At 47.6% G+C, this 20,254-nt stretch overlaps 1 protein-coding gene across 3 annotated transcripts in view; it reads left to right on the plus strand.

Annotated features, from left to right (window-relative positions):
• The window catches only part of RPGRIP1 (RPGR interacting protein 1), a 56,927-nt gene that overhangs the window by 31,402 nt on the left and 5,271 nt on the right, over window positions 1-20,254 (plus strand). For all 3 annotated transcript variants that reach the window (XM_039327777.1, XM_039327779.1, XM_039327778.1), the window contains exons 15-19: window positions 888-1,042; window positions 2,155-2,491; window positions 8,162-8,328; window positions 10,574-10,705; window positions 18,169-18,289. In XM_039327777.1, coding sequence (XP_039183711.1) covers window positions 888-1,042; window positions 2,155-2,491; window positions 8,162-8,328; window positions 10,574-10,705; window positions 18,169-18,289 — 912 coding nt within the window. The remainder of the gene's footprint in view (window positions 1-887; window positions 1,043-2,154; window positions 2,492-8,161; window positions 8,329-10,573; window positions 10,706-18,168; window positions 18,290-20,254) is intronic.

Here is a 20,254-nt window from a genome sequence, read left to right on the forward strand (position 1 = left end):
ACAAAGTCAGAACTGTGTGACTAATTTAACAGCTGCAGTGATGTGGGAGAATATCTAAGGAGGCTTCCTTTATGGCATCTCCTGGAAGCTTAACCTCTTCTTTGAAATCAAAGTGAACTTTTGAATTGAATGGAAGAAGGGAGGATCGGCTTTAGAGCTCAAAACAGCTTTCTTAGAGCTATGTTTTCCCAATCTGTTAAATCTAGATCTGTGTATTACAAATCTTTGATATTATATTGCACAATAAGGAGTCTGGCACATCAGAAGCTTCACACAATCTGCAGGAGGTCAAATTGGGAAGGGGTGCTTCACACAGGAGCTCCATAAAATCAAATTCAGCCAATTTTGCACAGTTCGCGCGTCCGATTCTTGTAGACAGCTTAAGCCTACAATAAACCTTTATACCCATTTGAACGGTCTGGCTCTTCTGATTACCCTGGTGTTTGACAGTTTGTCACACAATAAACCAGATGTTCAGACTGGATTTAGCATTTTTGTCTACCTATAGAGGATCTTCCCAAGGACTTGGGATAGGCAGATCTGGATGTTTGATGGTGTTACAGATATTGTCACAGAATGAAAGCTGTTCTGAGTAAAGCTGCCTTCTGCAATTGACTGAGGCTGAATTTGTCAATGCCCATGTTGTTCAAGTGGTGCTCCAGATGTTTTAGGATTGCACCCAAGTTGCCTAGTATTTTTGGTACTACTTCTGCTTTCTTTTGCCACCGTTATTCTATTTCCATTTGCAGGTCTTTATATTTTGTTATCTTCTTCGCTTCTTTTTCGTGTATTCTGCTGCTTTATTATTATTACTTTTATTCGGCTCCAACTCATCCATCCAAATGTGGCTTTCTTTCTCCATTGTTTCCCTACCCTTATCCCTCCAGGTCCCAAGGGTGAGGATTATGGTCTTTTGGAATACGGGATGAGACTTCACTTTCCATTCAAGCAACGGCCCCGCCATCAGAGTCAACCGTATCTCTCTGATGGAGCAGGAACTCAGATTGTAGCCCGGCCGAGCTGGCAACCACAAGGCGCCAGAGTAAGAAAAAGGAGTTTGATCTACTGTTCAAAAATAAGACTTGTGGTCAGGGTTTAATCCTTCTTGGTTTGTACACAAAAAAATTAGGAGCAAACAAGCCAGAAAGCAAAGCTACAACCCAACAGAAACCATTAGCGGAAAGTCAAGCCATCATTCTGCCAAAGACTTGACCATTAAAAATGATTTTAAAGAGTTTTCAAGTTCTCCTAAATACCCTATAGTAGTATTTCTCACTCTTGGCCACTTTAAAACGTGTGGACTTCAGCTACAAGAATTCTCCTGCCAGCTGTTGGAAGTTGAAGTCTACCCATCTTAACAGGGCCAAGATTGAGAAACGCTGCCCTATAGCAACTTTAGGGCATCTCCTATTCACATGGTACAAGTAGGTCTTGATTACTATGGTTTTGACATCTATGATCATGATTTACGAGGTCTTGATGACTATGATTTATCAAGATTGATGAGGTCTAGATGACTATGATCATGATTTATCATTAATGGCTTGTATGTACACACTGAGAGCTTCTGCACTGGAGATAAATTCCTTATGTGTCCAATCACACTTGGCCAATAAAGAATTCTATTCTATTCTATTCTATTCTATTCTATTCTATTCTATTCTATTCTATTCTATGCTATGCTATGCTATGCTATGCTATTCTATTCTATTCTATTCTATTCTATTCTATTCTATTCTATTCTATTCTATTCCAGTTTGTGAATCTCATGAAATGGTTGCATTGCTCAAAGTTGCCCTGCAGGTCATCCTCAATTTATGACTCTTTGTTTAGTGGCCATTCATAGTTATGGTATTGGAAATATTCCACAGCTTCCATCCACAGATGGAACTACAGTTGTTTCTTCACCCTCTGTTGTTACCTTACAGTATTCAAAGGCCTATCTCTTCCACAGATCACATATTAGGGTACAACCACTGCCAGGCTGAAAGAATCAGTGCAGGAAAACACTACTGTGTTTCTATTCAGAATCAAAATCCCACTTATTAAAACTTCCAGCAAGAAATGAATATTTTCAGACTTGAAAAAACTGTGAACTGAGCAACTGCTGCTACTTCCTTGCTGCATCACCACCATTCCTTTTTTCTCCCTTAGAAGACCGAAGGCGTAAGCTGGAACGAGCTGTGCATCCAGATCAAGAGCTGTGCCAATTTGAGAAGCCGTTGGATTGGCTCCCAGACCAGCCCATATGTCGTGTACCAGTTCTTCACTTTCCCGGATCACGACACACCCATCATCCCGTCCAGCAACAACCCTGACTTTGAAGATGTGAAGATGTTTACTCTGCAGATCACTCCTGAGCTGCACCATTATTTGCTTGTGGAGAGTTTGTGGGTCTATGTTTTTGACGATGAGCAAGGGGAACCTGGAAGTTATTTGGGCAAAGCCCAGATCCCACTAGTATCATTAGCGCATGGGCATAGCATCAAAGGTGAGAGCAACAAAGGATACTAGATAGATCTAGCCTTGCTTTCTTGAGCTGTCTTCTGTGCTAGACCCTTCTGGATCTAGGACAATAGTTCACAATTTGGAAGCTCTCCAGGTAGGTTGGGGTGGTGCGGTGGCTCAGTGGTTAAGACGCTGGGCTTGTCGGCTGGAAAGCCAGCAGCCCAGGTTTGAGACCTGAGCATCGAGTGACGGGGTGAGCTCTTGTCCTCGCCCCAACTCCTGCCAACCTAGCAGTTCATAAGTATGTAAATGTGAGTAGATAAATAGGTACCACCACAGTGGAAAGATAATAGCATTCAGTGTGTCTTTGATATGTAGTCAGGTTGACTACATGACCGTGGAAATGTGTTTGGACATTGCTGGCTAATGGCCTTGAAACGGAGAAGAGTACTGCCCTACGTAGTTGGCAACGACCAGCGGCAAAATTTGCAGGGGGATTCCAGATAAGCTATGAACCACAGCCATATCGGCCAGGAAAAGGATGGGAAGGACAGTATAACAACACAGAGGGGAGAGTTAGAGAGTGTATGGTTCAACCAGTGGACAACTGCTGGTCCCTGGTTTTCCTTTTAAGGCCTCCAGCCCTTCCTCTCAATTGGATGACTGACCTTTGGATGCAGAACACCCAAATCTTTTAAGCCGAGACTGAAAGAAACCCTAAGCCTCTTTTTACCAAGTCGAGAGACTTTCTGAGTCTTTGTAAAGGAATTTAGAAATGATCTTAGAGAAAGAACACAAGAGCTGTTGAAGAGAGAGGTTGAGAAGCAATCAGTTAGTCCAGAGACTGAACGAAGGGTGAGAAAGAGATTCAAAGATAATCTGTCTTGATTTTATTTAGTATAAACAGGACACAGAGAAGCTTGGATAGGCTTCATTATTGATTTCAGCTCTTCTAGGTGTGATCGAGAGACAGACAGTGCAAGGCTTCCAGGAATTGTCTTGGGTTAAGTAACGGGTTCTTGAAAACCTGTCAAGGCTTGCTCTGTCCTATCTTACACTCGACAAAATCAAGGCAGGTTATTTTGAGTTTGTTTCCCACACTCCCTTTTTCTTAAGACTGTAATCTTCTATGCAAGTCCCTCTTAAGGGTTCTTCCATATCTTCTTCTTGGATTCTTTCATAGCATCTTCTTGGGCTCTTCTTCCAAGATTATCTCTAAATCCCTTCACAGTCTTGTCTAAAGGCATAAGTCAACTGACCTCATTGAAGCTCTGAGGGTTCTTTCAAAGCCTCCAGATCAACCACTGTAGTAATATCGTAGAGCAGGGGTTCTCCACCTTGGCAACTTTAAGACTTGCGGACTTCAACTCCCAGAACTCCTCAGCCAGCAAAGCTGAAGTTGAAGTCCACAAGTCTTAAAGTTGCCAAGGTTGAGAACCCCTCTCGTAGAGGAAATCTTATATCAGCCCCCACCTCCTCACAAGGACCTCTTTGTGTTGGAGGTTTCCATACCTTCACTGGAAGGCTCCAGAAAGCCATGCTTGATCCTTTGAAATGGAGTACAGATTATACTTCAAGCTAATTCAGTGCAAGTTTAGGATGCCCTAGGCTTCACCATTTAACAATAATAATTATAAAGTTGGAAGGGACCTTGGAGGTCATTGAGTCCAACCCCCTGCTCAGGCAGGAAACTCTACACCATTTTGGACAAATGGCTGTCCAGTCTCTTCTTAAAAACTTCCAGTGTTGGAGCATTCACCGCTTCTGGAGGCAGGTTGTTCCACTGGTTAATTGTTCTAACTGTCAGCAAGTTTCTCCTTAGTTCTAGGTTGCTTCTCTCCTTGATTAGTTTCCATCCGTTGCTTCTTGTCCTGCCTTCAGGCACTTTGGAGAATAGCTTGATTCCCTCTTCTTTGTGGCAGCCCCTGAGATATTGGAACACTGCTATCATGTCCCCCCTCATCCTTCTTGTCATTAGACTAGACATACCCAATTCCAGCAGCCTTTCCTTATATGCTTAGCCTCCAGTCCCCTAATCATCTTTGTTGCTCTTCTCTGTACTCTTTCTAGAGTCTCAGCATCTTTTTTACATTGCGGTGACCAAAATTGGATGCAGTATTCCAAGTATGGCCTTACCAAGGCATTGTAAAGTGGTAAAGTGGCCGGGTATCCATTGTGTTTGCACACTTGGAAGAGGTACTTCCTCTCTTCCCTCCTGGCTTTGGCAGTGCTGCAGTGTGTCTCCACACGTTTAAAGAGGGTTCTAACACAGCTGACTTTATGGGTCATCGGGTGATTACTCTCAAAGTGGAGAATCCTGTCTGTACATGTTGGTTTTCGGTATACCTTGGTAGTCAGACATCCGTTCGGCTGGCGCTGTACAAACCGACATGGAAGGGGAAGCAGGGGGGAGAAACGCACGAGAAGGATGAAACCTACGGGATTGAGGAGACGCAAAGGATCAAACCATCGCGCCCTACAGCTGTGAATCCCGAAGACCCCCGTGACGTAGGCACAGGCACCGGGATGAATGTAAAAGAGGATACGATCAATGAAAGTGGGGAGGAGTCCCAGAATGGGACAAGATACTCGCACATAGAAAGGAATGCAGTGACTGATCCCGAGAGGAAAGTGAGACCTCCCCACTCGACCAGAACAACTGAAGTGGGAGGGGAGGTTTTACAAAATGTAAATAACGATAGACCTGTGAACGTCAGTGGGGAAAAGGAAAGGGAAAAGAGCAAATTGAAACGAAGGGAGAGGCAGGGGGAGGAGATCAGCGGGAAGAACGGGATTGGCGAGACTGACGAGGAGCAAAGGAACGGACCATCGCGCCCCACAGCCGTGAATCCCGAAGCCCTCCCTGACGTACATATAGACATTAACAGCGTAAAGAAGAAAAGGGAAGCGGAGAAGAAGCATTGCGGTCACCAGGATGAATGCGATCTCACCAACGACCCCCCCGGACCAATTACCCGCAGTAGGACGCGCGCAAAACAGCTGGATATAATGACAACCAAGAAACTGCCCCCCCCCTACAACAAAACAACCTATTACCCGACCCCGGACTGTTACCAGATCATATTTAACTCGGAACAACTCACAGGTCCACCCAGATGAGAGCAATGTAAAAAGTAAAAACAATAAAATCAAACGGGAAAATCACCAAAAGGACAATTGGATAAGGGATAATTGTGAAAAGAGCATGAAACACGCATTACCATCCAACCCCAAGGAAGAGCCACAATATAGGAAGCATCGAAGTAATAGAGACCCTCACCTAACTACCCCGGAGTTGAAAGAAGGCAAAAAAATGGATGAGGAGAAACACGTAATTGAAAGGAACAGAAAAAAAACAAATCAGCCCTAGGCAATTGGACCAACTAGCCCCGATGACGAGGTCGAGGAGCCGCGCGCAGGCAATGACATACCTATAAAGAGACTCTCACTTCCTGGCGCACCAGCCCTGAGGATGCCGGCAGGTGACGGCGAAAGCTTGGCGCTTTTTTAATTAAATCTTTTATAGTTTTTAATATTACCCTGGTGCTCAATTTATTTCTTATCATGAATACTCCCAGGGTTCATGTTTTTAAACTTCTCAAGCATATATATATATATATATATATATATATATATATATATATATATATATATATATATATATATGTTTTCTGAGGTTTTCGCAGGTATTTGTATGTAGGTCTTTGGTTGTTCGGGTTTTCTCCCGCGTAAAATTGGAAGTGTCTTGGCGACGTTTCAACGAAGTCCCATTCGTCATCTTCAGGCTGGTGTTTTCAGCTTCGTGCTTTGAGCAGCAATGTGTGGTCTTAGCTGTTTCTTCCTTTTAACTGCCAGTGGGGGTATGAACTGATTGGGTGGGAGCTTGGCTGTGTTCTGATTGGTGGAGGTGTGTTCTGAATGGTTAGGGGCTTGGCTGTGCTCTGATTGGCTGGGGGAGTGTTCTGTTTGGTTGTGCTCAGGTTAGTCTGAGTTGCAGAGGGGTTTGAGATTTTGGGCTGCCTTGTTATTTTTTGGCTTTGCGTTCGTGGTTGTGCCTCCTCTCCATGGAGGGTGTCAGTTTGCTTCATGTATGGATTGGAGGGGTTTAAAGTGGCTAATGATGCAGCTGTGGTCTGGCTTCTGGTTTGTGGTCGTGCCTCGTCATCGGTGTGGCTTTGGGTCACCACCACACATCCACGCAAAAAACAAATACACACACACACACACACACACACACAGAGAGAGAGAGAGAGAGAGAGAGAGAGAGAGAGAGAGAGAGAGGGGGGTTAAAAAAAGGATATATGCAGTGTTATCTTCATTTTAGATGTCAAAAGGGTCTCTCTCTCTCTCTGTCTCTCTCCCTCCCTCTCTATCTGCCCTTGGTCTACCACTCCTCTTCCCCCACTCTCTTTCTTTCTCTCTCTCTCTTTCCTCTCTCTCTCTCTCTCTCTCTCTCCCTCCCTCTCTCTCTTTCTCTCTCTCTCTCCTATCTGCTGCTCACCTGCAAGCTTCAAGCTGTTGTCCAACAAGCTCAGGGTAAGCAACTTCGTCTCTTTTATGACTCATGGACTTCAACTCCCAGAATTCCTGAGTCAGCCTAGCTGGGCTAGCTAGCTCTCTCCTGCCCTTCCTGCTTCCTGCTTCCTGCAGAGACGCAGCAAAGGGAGGAGCTTCGCCCAGTAAGCTTTTCAGCTCCTCGGAGAACATGTGAGTACACTCTCTTTTACACATACATACACACACACACAAAAAAAAACACAAACACACACACACACACACACAGAGAGATTGAAGCAGGGAAGCGCAATTGCCTCTCTCTGTCTCTCTCTCTCTGCAAAGGCAGAGGAGGCTGGGAGCCACAGGGGAAGGCTCAAAGAGCCGCATGCAGCTCCGGAGCCGCAGGTTGCCAACCTGTGAACTAGACCTACCCAATTCCAGCAACTTTTCCTTATATGTTTTAGCCTCCAGTCCCCTAATCATCTTTGTTGCTCTTCTCTGTACTCTTTCTAGAGTCTCAAAATCTTTTTTACATCGTGGTGACCAAAACTGGATGCAGTATTCCAAGTGTGGCCTTACCAAGGCATTGAAGAGTGGTATTAATACTTCACGTGATCTTGATTCTATCCCTCTGTTAATGCAGCCTAGCACTGTGTTGGCTTTTTGGCAGCTGCAGCACACTGCTGGCTCATATTTAAATGATTGTCCACTAGGACTCCGAGATCCCTCTCACAGTTACTACTATTGAGCATGGCACCCCCTATACTATACCTGTGCATTTGGTTTTTCTTGCCTAAATGTAGAACCTTGCTTTTTTCACCATTGAATTTCATTTTGTTAGATAGCACCCAGTGTTCAAGCCTGTCCAGATCTTTCTGTATCTAAGCTTGTCTTCTGGAGTGTTGGCTATTCCTGCCAGCTTGGTGTCATCCACAAATTTGATGAGTTCTCCATCTATCCCCTCGTCCAGATCGTTGATGAAGATGTTGAAGAGCACTGGGCCTAGAACAGAGCCCTGGGGCACCCCACTACACACTTCCCTCCCTGTAGATGCGGTTCCATTGAGGACCACACGCTGAGTACGGCCGGTCAGCCAGCTACGGATCCATCTGGTGGTGATGCTGTCTAACCCGCATTTTTCTATCCAAAACTAGAATGTCTTCAGCCAGATGTTGTTCCAGATGCTGAATTTTTTCCCCTTCTCCCCTGTCTCCAGGAGACTTTGACCTCATGGACCCTGCAGGGAAGCCCAATGGCTCCATCCACCTCAGCCTAGAATGGAAGGTCCTTTATTTTGCTCCTGAAGATGTTAGCTATCAGGCCATCCAGGCACGTTCCTTGAAGATGCAGATTGCGTATGAGCAAAACCTGTTGCAAAGACAGGTATGGAAGCTCGCAGAGTGGAGAATTCACCCCAGTGGTGGTCTTGTGGAAAACGAGAGGACTCTTACGAATTCCAGAGGGTTTTAGCAGAGAGATTTATTGCGCAGGTTCAGAAGCTATAGCAACAGCGATTCTGAACCCCGAGGGTGGGTTCAGACTTCAGTTTTATACTTTCTTTTTCTCGGGAACAAAGGAACACACATTGAAATATACATTGTAATACATTAGGTTCGTTTCTCACGGGGATACAATGGAGAGTTTGCAACATACATTGTATCCGAGTGCAATGCGCATTAGGTTAGTCACATACTACTAACACAGCACTATTCCAGTAATTATGCAGGCACATCATTATTCTAGTGATTGTTCATTATTCCACATTAGTGGTAGTGACCCACGGAAAAGTGAAAAAAAAATGTTGCATTAAGACAGTGGTTCTCAACCTGTGGGTCGGGACCCCATTTGGGGTTGAACGTCCATTTCACGGGGGTCGCCAAACAACGCAGTCCGCCATTTTTTCCCCTCTTTTCCTTAGCTGTGCTCCTCCCTTTTATTCTATTGGCTTTGGAAAGCCAGTAGAATAGACTCTCTTGAATAGAGTCTAATTCTATTGGCTTTCAAAAGCCAGTAGGAATTGTCCAGGCTGTCTCTGCCCTGCTGAGCCCGCCAAAAGTCCCATTCTGCAAACGGTGCTGCACCAGTTGAGTTGTCCTCGACTTACGACCGGTTGAGTAGTCCTCGACTTACGACCGGTTGAGTAGTCCTCGACTTACGACCGGTTGGGGGTCGTGGCATTAAAAAGGTTGAGAACCACTGCATTAAGAACTAAAACGTAGGCTCAGAAGATTTTCTTAAGTAAAAGAGCAATTTTTCTGGGATTCTGAGTTCGCACGATTAAGAGTCTTCTTGTTGTCAGTGAAGGCTCCACTTGCAAAATGCCCCCTCAGTACAGGTCATCCTCGATTTATAACTATTCGTTTAATATCAGCCCAACGTCACAACAGCACTGAAATAAGTAAACAACAACAAGAATAATGATAATAATAATAATAAAGTTGGAAGCCCTAGGCTTCACCATTTAATAATAATAATGACAAAGTTGGAAGGGACCTTGGAGGTCATCTAGTCCAATCCCCTGCTCAGGCAGGAAACCCTATACCATTTTGGACAAATGGCTGTCCAGTCTCTTCTTAAAAACTTCCAGTCCTCACACGTATGATCAGTCCTCACACGTATGAAACAGGCATGTGATCAAAATGTGGCAACCAGCTTGGATTTATGACAATTGCAGCATTCTGGGGTTATGTGCATTTGCAAGTTTTCCAGCCGGCTTCTGACAAAGTCAATGGGGAAAAAGCTGGATTCACTGAATGACTGCATGATCCACTTAACAACTTGTAGTGATTCGATTAATGACGGTGACCAGAAAAGCCATAACACTGGACACAACTCATTCGACAATCACCTTGATTGGCAATGAAACTCTGATCCAGATTGTCGTTGTAACTTGAGGACCACCTGTACATTTCTCTGGTCCATTCACCAACATATTTTCAGTTGCAAGCTAAGTCATTCCTTAACTTCCAGGCATTTTTGTATTTAGATTTAGATTTTATTCTAAGAATCACGTCACTTTGGAATCGTGCCCTTTCTACAGTTTTATTCTTGTTATTTCCACCAACACCTTCTCAAGGTTGCAAAGCAGTGGTTCTCAACCTGTGGGTCGGGACCCCATTTGGGGTCGAACGACCATTTCACGGGGGTCGCCAAACAACGCAGTCCACCATTTTTTCCCCTTTTCCTTAGCTGTGCTACTCCCTTTTATTCTATTGGCTTTTGAAAGCCAATAGAATAGACTCTCTTGAATAGAGTATAATTCTATTGGCTTTCAAAAGCCAATAGGAATTGTCCAGGCTGTCTCTGCCCTGCTGAGCCCGCCAAAAGTCCCAGTCTGCAAACGGTGCTGCACCAGTTGAGTAGTCCTCGACTTACAACTGGTTGAGTAGTCCTCGACTTACGACTGGTTGGGGGTCGCGACATTAAAAAGGTTGAGAACCACTGTTGTAAAGCAAAGATTTGTAAGATGTTCATAGTTTTAGGAACACGTTTCTAATGTCATAAATCATTTTGGAAAGTCTGTCCAAGACTGGATAAAAAAAATTAATCACCCGCCAATGCCGAGGATTCATTTTGATTGCAAGGACTGTTTTTTTAGCTGTCTTATCCTCTGAAATCTCCCTTACAGGTGACTGAAAAACACCTTCGGAAAAGCAGAAAGGTCAAAAATGAGCTGGAGCTTCTTTCGGCCCAAGTGATTCCAACACGAGAACTCAAGAGAAGAAGGACAAAGGAGAAAGTGGGCAAAACTCTCCCCAAGGTAAGGGATAAAAGAGCCAGTCGGTATAGTAGTTAAAGCACCAGGCTAGAAGCCAGGAATCCCAAGTTCTAGTCCTGCCTTAGGCATGAAAACTGGCTGGGTGAGTTTGCGCCAATCACTAGCAGACTGGGAATTTTGGTTCCACCTTAGGCATGAAAGCTGACTGGGTAATTTTGGGCCAATGAACAGGAGACTGGGAGTTCTAATCCCACCTTAGGCATGAAAGCTGGCTGGGTGACTTTGGGCCAATGACTAGGAGATTGGGAGTTCTAGTGCCACCTTAGGCAGGAAAACTGACTGGTGAGTTTGGGCCAATGGCCAGGAGACTGGGAATTCTAGTCCTACCTTCGACGTGAAAGCTGACTGGGTGACTTTGGGCCAATGGCCAGGAGATTGGGACTTCTAGTCCCGCCTTAGGCAGGAAAGCTGGCTGAGTGACTTTGGGCCAATGGCCAGGAGATTGGGAGTTCTAGTCCAGCCTTAGGCATGAAAGCTGACTGGGTGACTTTGGGCCAATGGCCAGGAGACTGGGAATTCTAGTCCTACCTTCGACATGAAAGCTGACTGGGTGACTTTGGGCCAATGAACAGGAGACTGGGAGTTCTAATCCCACCTTAGGCATGAAAGCTGACTGGGTGACTTTGGGCCAATGGCCAGGAGATTGGGACTTCTGGTCCCGCCTTAGGCATGAAAGTTGGCTGGGTGACTTTGGGCCAATGACTAGGAGATTGGGAGTTCTAGTGCCACCTTAGGCAGGAAAACTGACTGGTGATTTTGGGCCAATGGCCAGGAGACTGGGAATTCTAGTCCTACCTTCGACGTGAAAGCTGACTGGGTGACTTTGGGCCAATGGCCAGGAGATTGGGACTTCTAGTCCCGCCTTAGGCAGGAAAGCTGGCTGAGTGACTTTGGGCCAATGGCCAGGAGATTGGGAGTTCTAGTCCAGCCTTAGGCATGAAAGCTGACTGGGTGACTTTGGGCCAATGGCCAGGAGACTGGGAATTCTAGTCCTACCTTCGACATGAAAGCTGACTGGGTGACTTTGGGCCAATGAACAGGAGACTGGGAGTTCTAATCCCACCTTAGGCATGAAAGCTGGCTGGGTGACTTTGGGCCAATGGCCAGGAGATTGGGACTTCTGGTCCCGCCTTAGGCATGAAAGTTGGCTGGGTGACTTTGGGCCAATGACTAGGAGATTGGGAGTTCTAGTGCCACCTTAGGCAGGAAAACTGACTGGTGATTTTGGGCCAATGGCCAGGAGACTGGGAATTCTAGTCCTACCTTCGACATGAAAGCTGACTGGGTGACTTTGGGCCAATGCCAGGAGATTGGGAGTTCTAGTCCCACCTTAGGCATGAAAGCTGCTGACTGGGTCAAGCCTTAGGCATGAAAGTGACTGGGTGACTTTGGGACAATGGCCAGGAGACTGGGAATTCTAGTCCTACCTTCGACCTGAAAGCTGACTGGGTGACTTTGGGCCAATGAACAGGAGACTGGGAGTTCTAATCCCACCTTAGGCATGAAAGCTGGCTGGGTGACTTTGGGCCAATGGCCAGGAGATTGGGACTTCTGGTCCCGCCTTAGGCATGAAAGTTGGCTGGGTGACTTTGGGTCAATGACCAGGAGATTGGGAGTTCTAGTGCCACCTTAGGCAGGAAAACCAATGACTAGGAGATTGGGAGTTCTAGTGCCACCTTAGGCAGGAAAACTGACTGGTGATTTTGGGCCAATGGCCAGGAGACTGGGAATTCTAGTCCTACCTTCGACATGAAAGCTGACAGTTGTGGGAATTGCCTCGTGATCTATTCAATGGAACATGACGGGGTGACTTTGGGCAATGAACAGGAGACTGGGAGTATAATCCCACTTAGGCATGAAAGCTGGGTGGGTGACTTTGGGCCCAATGGACAGGAGATTGGGAGTTACATAGTCACGCCTTAGGCAGGAAAGCTGTCTGAAGTGGACCTTTGGGCCAATGGCCAGGAGATTGGGAGTTCTAGTCCAGCCTTAGGCATGAAAGCTGACTGGGTGACTTTGGGCCAATGGCCAGGAGACTGGGAATTCTAGTCCTACCTTCGACATGAAAGCTGACTGGGTGACTTTGGGCCAATGAACAGGAGACTGGGAGTTCTAATCCCACCTTAGGCATGAAAGCTGGCTCGGTGACTTTGGGCCAATGGCCAGGAGATTGGGACTTCTGGTCCCGCCTTAGGCATGAAAGTTGGCGGGGTGACTTTGGGCCAATGACTAGGAGATTGGGAGTTCTAGTGCCACCTTAGGCAGGAAAACTGACTGGTGATTTTGGGCCAATGGCCAGGAGACTGGGAATTCTAGTCCTACCTTCGACGTGAAAGCTGACTGGGTGACTTTGGGCCAATGGCCAGGAGATTGGGACTTCTAGTCCCGCCTTAGGCAGGAAAGCTGGCTGAGTGACTTTGGGCCAATGGCCAGGAGATTGGGAGTTCTAGTCCAGCCTTAGGCATGAAAGCTGACTGGGTGACTTTGGGCCAATGGCCAGGAGACTGGGAATTCTAGTCCTACCTTCGACATGAAAGCTGACTGGGTGACTTTGGGCCAATGAACAGGAGACTGGGAGTTCTAATCCCACCTTAGGCATGAAAGCTGACTGGGTGACTTTGGGCCAATGGCCAGGAGATTGGGACTTCTGGTCCCGCCTTAGGCATGAAAGTTGGCTGGGTGACTTTGGGCCAATGACTAGGAGATTGGGAGTTCTAGTGCCACCTTAGGCAGGAAAACTGACTGGGTGACTTTGGACCAATGGCCAGGAGACTGGGAATTCTAGTCCTACCTTCGACATGAAAGCTGACTGGGTGACTTTGGGCCAATGAACAGGAGACTGGGAGTTCTAATCCCATCTTAGGCATGAAAGCTGGCTGGGTGACTTTGGGCCAATGACCAGGAGATTGGGACTTCTGGTCCCGCCTTAGGCAGGAAAGCTGGCTGAGTGACTTTGGGCCAATGGCCCGGAGATTGGGAGTTCTAGTCCCACCTTAGGCAGGAAAGCTGACTGGGTGACTTTGGGCCAATGGCCAGGAGACTGGGAATTCTAGTCCTACCTTCGACATGAAAGCTGACTGGGTGACTTTGGGCCAATGAACAGGAGACTGGGAGTTCTAATCCCACCTTAGGCATGAAAGCTGGCTGGGTGACTTTGGGCCAATGACCAGGAGATTGGGAGTTCTAGTCCCGCCTTAGGCAGGAAAGCTGGCTGAGTGACTTTGGGCCAATGGCCAGGAGATTGGGAGTTCTAGTCCCACCTTAGGCAGGAAAGCTGACTGGGTGACTTTGGGCCAATGGCCAGGAGACTGGGAATTCTAGTCCTACCTTCGACATGAAAGCTGACTGGGTGACTTTGGGCCAATGAACAGGAGACTGGGAGTTCTAATCCCACCTTAGGCATGAAAGCTGACTGGGTGACTTTGGGCCAATGGCCAGGAGATTGGGACTTCTGGTCCCGCCTTAGGCATGAAAGTTGGCTGGGTGACTTTGGGCCAATGACTAGGAGATTGGGAGTTCTAGTGCCACCTTAGGCAGGAAAACTGACTGGTGATTTTGGGCCAATGGCCAGGAGACTGGGAATTCTAGTCCTACCTTCGACGTGAAAGCTGACTGGGTGACTTTGGGCCAATGGCCAGGAGATTGGGACTTCTAGTCCCGCCTTAGGCAGGAAAGCTGGCTGAGTGACTTTGGGCCAATGGCCAGGAGATTGGGACTTCTGGTCCCGCCTTAGGCATGAAAGTTGGCTGGGTGACTTTGGGCCAATGACGAGGAGATTGGGAGTTCTAGTCCCACCTTAGGCAGGAAAACTGACTGGGTGACTTTGGACCAATGGCCAGGAGACTGGGAATTCTAGTCCTACCTTCGACATGAAAGCTGACTGGGTGACTTTGGGCCAATGAACAGGAGACTGGGAGTTCTAATCCCACCTTAGGCATGAAAGCTGGCTGGGTGACTTTGGGCCAATGACCAGGAGATTGGGACTTCTGGTCCCGCCTTAGGCAGGAAAGCTGGCTGAGTGACTTTGGGCCAATGGCCAGGAGATTGGGAGTTCTAGTCCCACCTTAGGCAGGAAAGCTGACTGGGTGACTTTGGCCAATGGCCAGGAGACTGGGAATTCTAGTCCTACCTTCGACATGAAAGCTGACTGGGTGACTTTGGGCCAATGAACAGGAGACTGGGAGTTCTAATCCCACCTTAGGCATGAAAGCTGACTGGGTGACTTTGGGCCAATGGCCAGGAGATTGGGACTTCTGGTCCCGCCTTAGGCATGAAAGTTGGCTGGGTGACTTTGGGCCAATGACTAGGAGATTGGGAGTTCTAGTGCCACCTTAGGCAGGAAAACTGACTGGTGATTTTGGGCCAATGGCCAGGAGACTGGGAATTCTAGTCCTACCTTCGACGTGAAAGCTGACTGGGTGACTTTGGGCCAATGGCCAGGAGATTGGGACTTCTAGTCCCGCCTTAGGCAGGAAAGCTGGCTGAGTGACTTTGGGCCAATGGCCAGGAGATTGGGAGTTCTAGTCCAGCCTTAGGCATGAAAGCTGACTGGGTGACTTTGGGCCAATGGCCAGGAGACTGGGAATTCTAGTCCTACCTTCGACATGAAAGCTGACTGGGTGACTTTGGGCCAATGAACAGGAGACTGGGAGTTCTAATCCCACCTTAGGCATGAAAGCTGGCTGGGTGACTTTGGGCCAATGGCCAGGAGATTGGGACTTCTGGTCCCGCCTTAGGCATGAAAGTTGGCTGGGTGACTTTGGGCCAATGACTAGGAGATTGGGAGTTCTAGTCCCACCTTAGGCAGGAAAACTGACTGGGTGACTTTGGACCAATGGCCAGGAGACTGGGAATTCTAGTCCTACCTTCGACATGAAAGCTGACTGGGTGACTTTGGGCCAATGAACAGGAGACTGGGAGTTCTAATCCCACCTTAGGCATGAAAGCTGGCTGGGTGACTTTGGGCCAATGACCAGGAGATTGGGAGTTCTAGTCCCGCCTTAGGCAGGAAAGCTGGCTGAGTGACTTTGGGCCAATGGCCAGGAGATTGGGAGTTCTAGTCCCACCTTAGGCAGGAAAGCTGACTGGGTGACTTTGGGCCAATGGCCAGGAGACTGGGAATTCTAGTCCTACCTTCGACATGAAAGCTGACTGGGTGACTTTGGGCCAATGAACAGGAGACTGGGAGTTCTAATCCCATCTTAGGCATGAAAGCTGGCTGGGTGACTTTGGGCCAATGACCAGGAGATTGGGACTTCTGGTCCCGCCTTAGGCAGGAAAGCTGGCTGAGTGACTTTGGGCCAATGGCCAGGAGATTGGGAGTTCTAGTCCCACCTTAGGCAGGAAAGCTGACTGGGTGACTTTGGACCAATGGCCAGGAGACTGGGAATTCTAGTCCTACCTTCGACATGAAAGCTGACTGGGTGACTTTGGGCCAATGAACAGGAGACTGGGAGTTCTAATCCCACCTTAGGCATGAAAGCTGGCTGGGTGACTTTGGGCCAATGGCCAGGAGATTGGGACTTCTGGTCCCGCCTTAGGCATGAAAGTTGGCTGGGTGACTTTGGGTCAATGACCAGGAGATTGGGAGTTCTAGTGCCACCTTAGGCAGGAAAACTGACTGGTGATTTTGGACCAATGGCCAGGAGACTGGGAATTCTAGTCCTACCTTCGACATGAAAGCTGACTGGGTGACTTTGGGCCAATGGCCAGGAGATTGGGACTTCTGCTCTCGCCTTAGGCATGAAAGTTGGCTGGGTGACTTTGGGCCAATGACCAGGAGATTGGGAGTTCTAGTCCCACCTTAGGCAGGAAAGCTGACTGGGTGACTTTGGACCAATGGCCAGGAGACTGGGAATTCTAGTCCTACCTTCGACATGAAAGCTGACTGGGTGACTTTGGGCCAATGAACAGGAGACTGGGAGTTCTAATCCCACCTTAGGCATGAAAGCTGGCTCGGTGACTTTGGGCCAATGGCCAGGAGATTGGGACTTCTGGTCCCGCCTTAGGCATGAAAGTTGGCTGGGTGTCTTTGGGCCAATAACCAGGAGATTGGGAATTCTAGTCCCACCTTAGGCAGGAAAGCTGACTGGGTGACTTTGGGCCAATGGCCAGGAGATTGGGACTTCTAGTCCCACCTTAGGCAGGAAAGCTGACTGGTGACTTTGGGCCAGTGGCCAGGAGACTGGGAATTCTAGTCTTACCTTCGACATGAAAGCTGACTGGGTGGCCCTGGGCCAATGACCAGGAGATTGGGAGTTCTAGTCCCACCTTAGGCAGGAAAGCTGACTGGGTGGCCCTGGGCCAATGACCAGGAGATTGGGAGTTCTAGTCCCACCTTAGGCAGGAAAGCTGACTGGGTGACTTTGGGCCAATGGCCAGGAGATTGGGAGTTCTAGTCCTGCCTTAGGCAGGAAAGCTGGCTGAGTGACTTTGGGCCAATGACTAGGAGATTGGGAGTTCTAGTTCTGTTTTAGACATGAAAGTTGGCTGGGTGACTTTGGGCCAATGGACAGGAGATTGGGAGTTCTAGTCCCACCTTAGGCAGGAAAGCTGACTGGTGACTTTGGGCCAATGGCCAGGAGACTGGGAATTCTAGTCCCACCTTTGACATGAAAGCTGGCTGGGTGACTTTGGGCCAATGGCCAGGAGATTGGGAGTTCTAGTCCCACTTTAGGCATGAAAGTTGTGGCAAAAGAAGTGGCAGAGAATGAAGTTAGGAAATGTTTGCAAATCAAAAGTAGAAAAAGAGGACAAAAACCTTTGCTAAATTCTCATTAAAGCATAAAAAGTCAGTTTTCTTCCCCAGCAATTGAGAAATGTTAAACAGGAAAGATGGGAAACAGTTGCGAATCGGAGATGCTTTAATTTAATAGATTCATGGAAAACATTCCCAATACAGTTGTAGTTGCAGGAAGCTTAGATATGAATTGTAATTATAATTATCCGGATTTGTGCACTGCAGTAAGCCATGATGTAACTATGATCTTTTATAACCTAACTAAGCTATAATGGACTTGGATCTCTCCAAACAGATCTTATTCATCACTACTCCAAAACCAACAGATTCCATATTGGTCTGTCAATTAAGCATGTAACTGAGAAGTCTTTAAGCCTACCTTTTGAAGAAACAAGTTTGTGTTCCTCCTGTCCTACACACCATGCAGGACTAGAAACATGTGCTTTTCTTTATTTTTTTGAAATCTAAACATTCCCAGGATTCCAGAAAGTGCTACCTTGGTTCTGCTTTCTGTATTATTAGATAAGATTTTGCCACATATGATGTACAATCAGCTTCAGTTTCTCTGAACCATGACAAGAGAAGCTTAATTTTTAAAAACATAATAACATCTAATTGAAACATACCAGCGCATATTTGCTTATCTGGCACCCATTATTGTCCTAAAGTCCATTTTGTGAGCAAACTGGGTTTTATATCTGGGCAGATGGAGCTGGAACAGAGGACAGAGGAGGAAGAAGCAGCACTGAATGTCGAAGAGACAAGGATGGCAAAAACCCAAGAACTGGAGGATGAATCGATTCTAGAGTCTGTACCGAAGGACACTGGTATACTGTTACAACTCCTAATGTTGGTGAAAGACAAACCTAGACCAGTGTTTCTCAGCCTTAGCAACTCTTAAGATGTGTGGACTTCCAACTCCCAGAATTCTCCAGTCATCACGCTGGCTGAAGAATTCTGGGACTTGAAGTCCACCCTTTTAGAGTTGCTAAGGCTGAGAAACATTGGGTCCCAGATGTTGAATTTGATACACTTAACAACTGAGGCAAGAAAGACCGTGAAATGGGGGTGGGGGGAATCACTTAATTGTCTTGCTTAGCAATGGAACTTTTCAACCTGACTGTGGTCGTACGTCGACTACCTGCAGATTTTGTTAAATTGTTCCATGCCATAGCACAGTGATGGCGAACCTTTTAGAGACCGAGTGCCCAAACTGCAACCCCAAACCCACTTATTTATCGCCGGGTGCCAGGTAGGCGTGGCGCACTGGGTGGGCATGGCTGGGGTGGTCATGGTAGACTGGGTGGGTATGGCCAAGGTGGGCGTGGTCATCTCGATGTTGCTCATGGGGAGGGATGCCTGTGGGGACCGGGCGGGTTGGGAGAGATCCAAGGGGTCTCTGGCAGGTGGGATGGTGGGCAGGAGACTCATCCTGTGGAGTGAGGCGAGGCAAGGTGAAGCAAGGGCCGGGATGGATGCTGTCTGACACCATCGGTCCCCGCACACAGAGACCAGTGAGTGCATGGGGGCCGACGGTGTCCGTCAGCAGCCACAGCCTGCCGGCCCCTCGACCGGCACACTCTTGGGCTGTGTAGCCTGCCGCCAGCAGTTCAGAGAAGCTGCCTCTGAGCTGGGTGGCCAGCCGACAGCTGAGGAGGCGATGCAGTGGGTCGTGCCCGGGAAAAGGAGAACATGCAACGCCAGGAGGGATGGGGGGGAGGGAAACCAATCATGCTGGGATGCATCTGGCCATGTGGGACCTCGGCGAGTTAGCGGGTGGCTGGTTGAAGAGGGACAGTTGCCATCTCCGGGGCATGGCACGCGTGCCAACAGAGAGGGCTCTGAGTGCCACCTCTGGCATGCATGCCATGGGTTCGCCACCAGTGCCATAGGAGGACTAACGAACTCCCTTACTCTTACTTCTGGGAAACCATCACTTCACTGGTGTCATGGCTGAGTGTTCAGGTTGTGTGAAAGCCTATTTTGTTCATTAAACCACAACTGGCATGGTTGCTATAAAAGACCAGAGATGGGTAGCTCACAATCTCTAGGCTTAGTGTGTCTGCCTGCACCTTTTCACATTTCGTTGCTGGAAAGCGATCATCTCAGACAAGCAATCAAACAGTAAACAACAGCCAAGGAACTACCAAGAAGAACACTACACTCCCACCAACACTGACTGGGCAAGCCAATAGTATATAAATAGAGAGCAAACCCCACTCCCTTCTAGTACTGATGAGGTTACCTAGTTGGGTAATGAAACAATGTAAAAAAGAAGTTGAGACTCTAGAAAGAGTACAGAGAAGAGCAACAAAGAAGATTAGGGGACTGGAGGCTAAAACATGAGGAACGGTTGCTGGAATTGGGTATGTCTAGTTTAATGAAGAGAAGGACGGGGGGGGGGACATGATAGCAGTGTCCTAATATCTCAGGGGCTGCCACAAAGAAGAGGGAGTCAAGCTATTCTCCAAAGCGCCTGAAGGCAGGACAAGAAGCAACGGATGGAAACTAATCAAGGAGAGAAGCAACCTAGAACTAAGGAGAAACTTCCTGACAGTTAGAACAATTAACCAATGGAACAACCTGCCTCCAGAAGCGGTGAATGCTCCAACACTGGAAGTTTTTAAGAGGAGACTGGACAGCCATCTGTCCGAAATGGTGTAGAGTTTCCTGCCTGAGCAGGGGGTTGGACTAAATGACCTCCAAGGTCCCTTCCAACTTTATTATTACTATTAAATAGTGGCGGGCTCATTTCAACACTGATGATGGGATCTCATCTTGCAGGTCGATTT

This window comes from Crotalus tigris, unplaced genomic scaffold, assembly GCF_016545835.1.
Source record: "Crotalus tigris isolate CLP2741 ecotype Arizona unplaced genomic scaffold, ASM1654583v1 scf7180000024367.1024689, whole genome shotgun sequence".
Lineage (NCBI taxonomy): Eukaryota > Metazoa > Chordata > Lepidosauria > Squamata > Viperidae > Crotalus > Crotalus tigris.